The sequence below is a fragment of the Aptenodytes forsteri genome, unplaced genomic scaffold, assembly GCF_000699145.1.
Source record: "Aptenodytes forsteri isolate BGI_AS27 unplaced genomic scaffold, ASM69914v1 Scaffold360, whole genome shotgun sequence".
NCBI classification, from domain to species: domain Eukaryota; kingdom Metazoa; phylum Chordata; class Aves; order Sphenisciformes; family Spheniscidae; genus Aptenodytes; species Aptenodytes forsteri.
Genome location: NW_008796109.1, coordinates 1059937 through 1068997, shown reverse-complemented (window position 1 = coordinate 1068997; position 9061 = coordinate 1059937). Strand labels below are relative to the sequence as shown.

Below are 9061 nucleotides of genomic sequence, written 5' to 3'. Positions count from 1 at the left end.
GGTGTGTTATCAACATTATTCTCATACTAAATCCAAAACACAGCACTGTACCAGCTACTAGGAAGAAAATTAACTCTATCCCAGCCAAAACCAGGATAACCCGAACACTTACCTGTGAACCCAGTTGGAAAAAGACAGTGACAAATCAACCAGACCTCATCTTAACTCTGTGAGCTCTTCAGACAATATACAAATTAAGGAAAAGACTTAAAGATGCATTTTAACCTGACTAGCATCAGTAAGAAGTAAATGCATTCCTTACTGTAGCTATGAACAGGGAAGCTTTGCAGAACCAACTCCAGTGAGGATGCTGATAACTCTTTATGGCTCAACCTAACGAGAATGTGATGTAGCTTGTGCTCTGAGGAAAATCACTGGATTTCAGCTTCTTATCTTCCCATGCAATTAGTATGAAAGTGTCATTGGCAAATTAAAAAGGTCACCTTTTTCGATAAATATTTTAATTTTACTTTTTATTAAGTTCATGTTTCATTTAAAACCTAATACCCACTGCAGATTATTCTAGGAGGAGTGCTTGTCCATATTTCTGGTTTTTTAAATGTAAACATTTTACATTCTATCATAAATGTAATTGTAATTAGTCCCTTATTAATTAGCTTAGACATTGATTTGTTGGCGATTGCCAAAAAAGATACTGCTGCTCTGTGCTGGTTATAGCCATTTTGAGGCTGCAGGGAAAGGACAGTCAGGCCATGGGTCAGCTGGAAACTCCCTCTCAGGGTTTGGGGAGGTGGGAGGGGGGAAATTTCCCTTCAAACAGCTCATTAAACTCAATTTGCTCTGCAGTCCCAGCTTCACTGTCTACAACACGAGGTAAGGGAAGCAAATGTGAAGTCATGGAGGTGGGTTAGGAATTCCCCTTTCAGCACCAGCCTGTAATTATCACCAGATTAGAAATATCATCCTATTGCATGTATAGAATGTGGCTGTACAATCAAGTTAAATCCATGCTGCTGCCAAAAGGGGTGTCCCTACCTGTCCCACCAGTCTTCTATCACACGTTCAGTTCAGCTCCCTAGTGCTGGCACACATGCTTTGTCATGGGGTAACACCTACCCAAAAGCACCACTCAGATAAGGGAGACCTTGACTACATCCGTCCAGCATAACTCATTAGATTATTTTGGTATGTGCTTGGAAAACAAGGACAGGCTACGTAACTGTTATGGGGGAGGCTTGCTCAATAGCTCCGGACTGTATCTGCCTGCACAGGTACACTCACAGGTAAGACAAAGAAGTCCAGGTCAACTGTTAACAGCTTCATAACCTTGTAGCACATTAGTGATCAAGGTAAGATCACTACTTGGCTTTAGATATGGAGAAAATCAAAGAGATTGACCTGGGGTGACATGACTGTCAACGCTCTGAGGATACCAAAGCTCTTACTGCCCAGCACCTCCTGGGGCTCCCCCCACCCTGCCTACAGCCCAGGACCCCATGTCAGACCCCCAGGGCCATCAGCCCCTGCCCCAGCGACGCCACAGCAGAGCGGGTCTACAGTTCCCCACAGCCCTGCCCTGCCACGGGCCCCCCGCGCCGGGCCCACCCGTGGGCCCAGATCCCGGCCCAGCCTTGGCCAGACTCCACGGCCCTGTGTGGCCATCCTGGGGCTGTGTCTGAGCCCAGTTCTCCTCACCAGGCCTGATCCTGACCCCTACCCGCAGGCTGCTGTCACGGCCCAGCCTCGGCCTGTCCCCAGCCCCACAGAGGTGCCCAATGCCTTGGGCTGGGGGCTGCCCCGGCTGCCCCTCAGCTGCCCTGCTCCTGGCTGGGGCAGTGGGAATTTTGCCATTAATGGGGCAAGAACTCTATCCATATTTTTTATGTCTACATATGAAATCACACATTACTTTTTCAACAGTATTATCTACATTACCCACTGTATAAAACAGACAGCACGTATGTTTCAAAATTTATTTTTGTTCCTGCTGTTCAGTGAGATAAATTGTCACTCAATGCCTACTATTTGACCCGCCTATTGAAAGAAATTTAGGAAATTTTTAGGAATGTGTAATAACTTGCAGACATGGAGTATGTGCAGCTTCATAAAGAGAATTGAGTGTTATAGTTCAATGTTATACTTTACTGGTGTTTACCTTCATTTGTTCAATTTTTCTGTATCCTGCAGGTATTTTCCATGGAATTCTCTCTCCACAGTTAAGCAGAGACAGTTCATGAAAGGCCTCCGTAAAAAATCCTATATCTGAAAGTACTTTAATCTGTGGAAAAATAACAGAGCCTTTGATTTAAATAATTTTCAATTATTCTTTTTGCTCAAAATAAAATGAATTCAAAGGTAATTTTCAAGTAGATTTGGCTACTGGAATAGTACATTGATGGAGAATGTTCTTCAATGGAAAGAAATATTTTACATTTTATAGTAAATAAGTGAAATCTCAAAGATGCATCTTTCACTTTTAAAAACAAAAATTAAAAAAAACCAAAAACATATTCTTCAAAAACTTGCTCCTGACAAAGGAAAAGAACTTAATTCATCTGGCGAGAGCTTTGAGTGTCAGTCCAAGATCAGCCCCTTAGCAAAATCTGTTTCATAGATTTTACTCAACTTAGTCTCGTAGTACTCAGCTACTCTCCCTAAGCCATATCAGCATTTCCTGAAAATATCTAAAACCAATAATACTTCGACTCTTACTACAAGTTAGATTCCTTTAAAAAAACCCCAAGGGATTAAAAAAATCCAAAACAAAACCAACAAGCAAACATTAGTGAAATGACAAAAGTCTGTTCCCAGAAGTCTGACAACCTGGTTCCACTGTAATACTGATAACAAATCCTGAAGTGAACATTGTGAACAAAAATAATTTATGTTTTGCAATTAAGAAAACATTTAAAAGAATGGTGGAACAAGATAAAAATTACCAAGTAAAAAGTTTTGATCTAAGAGGAAAAATCTTATGATCATATCTTTAAGGAGAATGCTTGTTAAATGGAGAGCAGAAAGAAATCATGAAAGTACTTAACAGTCTCTGTAGGACATTAACAGTTAAACTGTATAAATAACTCTACATCCTACTAACATTTCGAATATAAATTATAATTTCATTTAGAAAGTAGTCCTACTCTACAATCTGTTGTGCTAAGAAACACTAAAAAACAGCTGAACTTTAAAGCATTACTTTTCATATATGTAGTGATATATGAAGAAATATTAAATCGAAATGTTTAAATGAAAAGTTGATTTGAAATACAATGTGCTGTGATAAAAAGAAAGTCTGATTACCTTGAAGATTCTTCCTTCAATACATTTAGCTGGGTCCTTACAAATCTCAGAAACAAAGTATTGGTATAATGTGAACAACGGTAAAATCTGTAGGAAAATATTAGGTCATCTAGTTATAAATTTCATAAAGGGTACAATTACAGAAATGTACATTGCAATTATATATTACAAATATACAGATAATAAAAGAGTACTGCTTTCACTGCCACATACCACCACTACTTCTCTTATGCTCTGTGAAGAATGAATGTGTTAAAAATTTCTTCAGCTGGCTCAAGGTAACCCCTGATACTATCTTATATGTGATTCACAATGTAGAAAGTGAAGTTTCGCCAAATTATTCTCTGTGTTCAACGTGGTTTTTTTTTTTACTATACCATTAGTGAGTAAACCTACTGGAAAGATGTTGATATAAGGCATTTCTAAACTGTCTGCATTTTGATGCCATAATTTTTTCAGTATAAGTAACAGAATAATAGAATTCTGTAAGCTTTCTAAAATAAACACAATGAAGTCCTGCAACTGTCTAAGTGAAATGATACCAATTGTAAAATAAACTGGATGGTGATGACGCTTATTGACAAATTTTTTTGCATTCGTTTCAAATTGAAAGTTTTTGTAGGGGCAACTAACAAAAAAACATTTTAAAACTGAGTTCTAGTAAAGTAGACAAACACTGTATTTATTATTATATAATATTTCAGAAAAAGCAGATTCTTTCCTAACAGATGTATTTGTTTATTGAAAATGGAAGAACTTACAAAATTTAATTACTGTTCAGCTTTTACATTTTTCTTCACTTCAAAATGTCCCCGAGCTTGGAAAATGCTAACACCATTGTTACTTCTTTGTCGAATGCACTTTCAGTTTCCATAAAGTAGCTTAATACTTCTGAATTTGGATTACAAATGCTTGAGGCAAATGTTTTAATTGTATCCACACAGTTTCCAACTGATACTTGAAGTAGTTCAACAAAATTAGTCTTTGAAGTTTTATTTTTAATAAAACTTGAATCTTGATGTATTTTGATTTAAGTGTCAAATCAACTTAGTGCCCACCATCCAAAACATTCCCACACATCAAGCATTCAGTGGAAATGAAGCTCTCATCCTGCTGAAACTGCAATTGCTTTGACTGTGATCTATGACCTGGATCTATATTCTGCTGGTACAAGTGCAGAAAGAATCAAAAATGTGCATGGCCACATGAAGCAAGCAGTCAAATTAAGTGTCCCTGCCTCCAGGTAACTGTCTGCTCCTTTATCTCCCTTGATCTCCCATAGTGAGGGCAGTTAGACAAAGCTTAATAACATAGTGAACTCCAGTAAAGCAGGATGGGAAGAAGCAACAACAGGAGGTAAGACAGACACTTAGCCTGAAGTTCCAGAAGAAATCAATCCAACAAATGACTTGCTGACAAAAAAGGTGTAATATCTTGCGGCCTCCTCCTCTCTAACTCCTCTTCCATCTCTACCCCCTAACCTTTTCTTACTACCCTGCCGCCAGCCACGCGATCTTTTCCTCTCCCTTGCACTGGCTCTGTCACTTGCAGGACCTTTCCGTAAGTGGATTCAACTCATTAAAGCAGGAGAAAACTATCTACTTTTTCTGCTGAGGAGTTTTCTGTCATGCTGAGATTTGATTTATAGAGGTATACAATAATTGCCTGACATGAAAATCTGTTAGAGCACACAGGACCAAACAGGAACAGAGGTAGAATTGCACCTTTTTCAGTACTAGTAAGCAATTCAATCTATTTATTCCAATGTACAGGACTGCACCTTTGAAAGAAGTTGGATTAAAGTGGAACTGGTCAGTCATTAAATGGAGGAAATAAGCACATGATCAACACAAGAGGGAAGCTGTAAAAACACTCCATACAGAGGAATAAGAGAACGTGAGAAGGAGAAAGGAAGAAGGGACTTCTATTTACTGAATGTGAAAGTAAAATTATTGAAAGCATTCTGGACATACTGCATTTAAAGTAATTCTCAGTACAGTGTATTTCAAACCGTATATAGTAGGAAATTTCCTCTAAAATGCCTAAGCTAAGTGGACCATGTATTGTCAGCTTCCTGAATAAAGAAGTACCCTGTATATTCTAAAAATTGTAGGCAGCAAGCTATACCTTGCCTCTATCTCAGTGCCACAGAACCTAACTATACAGGTATTTTGCTAGAGCTTCTGAAGTATCTCATAAGTACACCCACACAAAAAAATAAGACTTGATGTCTTAACATTCATTTCCAGAGTATAAAAATAATACTTACTATTAAATTTTGTTTTGCACAATGCAGTTCAAACATAAGGAAATTCAGACTTGCAACTACAGTAGAGATATCAGCTCTGTAGCGATCAGAGAACAAGTCGATACCAGGAATAAGCATATTTGTTTCATATTGTGCAAAGTCACAGTCAGATGTCGGATGTGGAAGAGAAGCTTTAAACAGGGTCTGAAAGTAATAATAATTAACTACTTGTGAACAGATGCATAGGCATTAGTGAAACACTATAAAACTCCAACCCTTGAGACTCATAAATTACTTCATAAATGAAACTCAGTCAATGTCTTAAGTATCCAGTTGTTTCCAGACAAAACCATGAAAACTCTTTTTAGAAAAAATACTTTATGTGTGAACTTGATGGAGAAAAAAAAACAGGCTGTAAATAGTCTAAGGACAGTATTTCATAGAACAAGCAAAAGAGAAAAACTAATCTAGGTGTAGAAAAATAATCATGAAAGATTCCTCAGCAAGTACTCCCCAGGCGATGAAAAATCTTCCTAAAGAGCCAATGGCGTTCCTCTCAGATTCCAAGTCATAGAATCATAGAATCATTAAGGTTGGAAAAGACCTCTAAGATCATCGAGTCCAACTGTCAATATATATTGCATTTGTGGACTTTGCCATCCAGCCAGCTGTGAGCTTGATTCAGAATGCACTGTGGAAAATGTTTGTACTGTAAGGTCTTTGGAGCAGAATTTTTTTTCTGGAAACCTAAAATATCTGCAGAGCCTGTGATATCACAGGAAAATCGAGTTATTGGAGACAATCACAAGACAGGATGAAAATAAAAATTATCTTTTCTTGTAAATACACTTTTATTTCAGTTACATTCTATGCACCCTGAATCATAGAATCATAGAATCATTAAGGTTGGAAAAGACCTCTAAGATCATCGAGTCCAACCATCAACCCAACACCACCATTCCCACTAAACCATGTCCCTAAGCAACATCAAAAGCAAGTCAAAGCATCCCAAATAAATATCTGGAAGCACTGGAAAAAACCTAATAAATCACTACGCGTTCTCGCAAAGACTTCTTAGATAATTCTTAGGATAAGCCTCTGATCAGCAGACAGAAAGAACTTAATAATTTATTCAAACATCTCCATAATCAAGGAAAATGCATAGGAAAAATTTGTTGAGATGATTCAGGGGATGTGTTCCAACATTTCTTTACCAGTCCAAAGACGTTTCATGGAAAATGTCTTCCATAAGAAGAAAAATCTTTTTATTTTCCCCACAAGCTAAGAAAGCTAGCTTGATTTTACTTAGCTTTAAGTCCTTGCCCCGCCATCACCTCAGCCATCATTTCTGGGAGAGTTGCTGATTTTAAGGCCAGTTAAAAGCTAGTTCCACCCTAGTTCCACCTTTAACTAGGTCAGCTAGCACCTTAAATCATATAACTTAAAACTGATGTGAACTTTAAGGAACTAACTTAAATGTTCCTCCTTTAAAAAGGGAGGAGTGCTAACATTGTCTCTGATGTTGGATATTCCTTCCCAAATGCATTTATCTTGTTGTAATTAGCAATGATATGCTAGAGAAATATGCATTTACATACTCAGATCTGAGATATTAACAAGCCTAAAGCCTATACCAGAGGTGGAATTTAAATCAGGTTATAAAAGCTTTCCAAATCAAGGAACAAATTATGGGCTTGAACTTCGCAAGGTACAGTGACAGTAATTGATTATATTTTTCAAGACACTCACCCTGCAAGCTGCTCCTATCCCAATTAATATCAGACCCACTTCAGTCAAGTCACAATTATTTCTACCATTATACAACTGGAACAAATGCTTACTACTATTTCTGTCAAAAGGAGGAATCAAAACTGTTCAGCTCTGTACCACCAGCAATTACAGTGCTAGAAGCTAGTCAAAATTCTCTTTTACCTTTGTTTCTTCAACTTGTTCTCCCTTTGCTGAACTTAACGAGGTTTTAAATGTGGCCTAGCACAGGTCACACAGTCACAGCCATGGCTGGCACAAGACGTTAGAAAGTGGCATTGGTTTGTTTTGGAAGAAGCCAACTAACTTCCTGATGCTGCACTGCGATGAGTAAGCATCGATCCCAAGGGAGTATGACTGGCAGAATACTTGCAGTTCTTTTTCCTATATCACTTTTGTTACTGGTACCTTAAAACTTCCTTTTGAAAGTAAACTGAAACTCTTTTTCCTCTATAGATGGTTTCTGAAAGTTTTCAAACTTAATTTTAATGATCTTATTTTCTTTGTAAATGAAACTGAGTAATTTTGACTATCCACTATTTTTACAGCAAACTTCTTATAGAGCTAAGATTTTAGTATTACAAACCAATATCTTTCAATGCTAAAAAAGATTCAAAAATTTTCTTTTCTAAAGAGTCTGTCCTCCTAGTTGAAAATTTATGACAGTCTGTGAAGACTCTGTACAGATCTGACAGAGCGCACTCTGCTATTGTTGATGCCATCCAGCTCTTCCTGAGCAGAACACTTCAAGAGAAGAAAAATATATTTGACTGCCAAATATTTTAGCCATCTTCACTTTTCAGTATTTCATTATTTCTCCAAGACACTAGCCTCTCATTGAAGTGATAATTTTTAGGCTATAATACAGGAATAATGTTAAAAAACAGAGAATAAAAACATCTAATCTAATGTGCATAAATTGTCAACTACCTCTGATCTCCAGTTTTCCTTTACAATCAAAATGAAAAGAGAAATATTTTAATAGAGGGTTATTGAGATTTAAATTTCAGAAGCAATTTGTCAACTTCATGAATTCTAACTGAAATTGTATTCTTACCTTAAAAAGTATAGCAGAAAAATAGCAGTATTTAGTTCTTACTCTCATCTTTGATGTTGTTATATACCTAAAGTACAACAAATAATAAGAAATATGAATGTGCCCATCAATATAAATTATTCAAACTCTTTTTTTATCTAGTATAATAATGATACTAACACAATCTAGATGTTTTCCATATTGGAAAACAGCCGCCTGTTCTGTAGGTAGGTGCTCAGCCATGCCATGCAAAGAAAGAAGCATTTGACCAAAGACGTACCTAGACAAAGGAAGTTGTCTAGATTCTCTTTAAAGTTAAAGGAGAGAAACAGGCAATCTAAGTGCAAAATTCATCTCATACAAAGCTAGAAAGACAAAGCAGGTCAAGCAACTCACACCTTAAAGTGTATTGCTTTCCATAAAGGAAGCCTGAGATAACTAGCACATGTGGACTTTCACATGGTAGGTGTCTAGCTAGATTAAATGAATCCCACACAGTACCTCATCAGAGCTTTAAACCATCCTGGTAGCGGGGTACTCCTCTGATCTACAATATTAGAAATCTTTAATACAATATTAGAATCCTTTAATCTGCATTTTACAGCCTGAGACTAAGTTGCTCTAGAAAGAGCAACTCAAGGGAAAGATGTTTCTGCCTGGCGGAAAAGGAGCTAGGGGTGCTGGTCGACAGCTGGCTGAATATGAGCAGCAGTGTGCCCAGGTGGCCAAGAAGGCCAATAGCATCCTGG

The 9061-nt window shown here is 37.4% G+C and overlaps 1 protein-coding gene across 1 annotated transcript in view; it reads right to left on the bottom strand.

The window, feature by feature from the left end:
• Positions 1 to 9061, bottom strand: part of CFAP54 (cilia and flagella associated protein 54) — a 162708-nt gene that overhangs the window by 35773 nt on the left and 117874 nt on the right. The window contains 4 exon segments of the mRNA XM_019474036.1: positions 2117 to 2239; positions 3262 to 3348; positions 5531 to 5713; positions 8334 to 8400. Of these exon segments, the coding sequence (XP_019329581.1) occupies positions 2117 to 2239; positions 3262 to 3348; positions 5531 to 5713; positions 8334 to 8400 (460 nt within the window).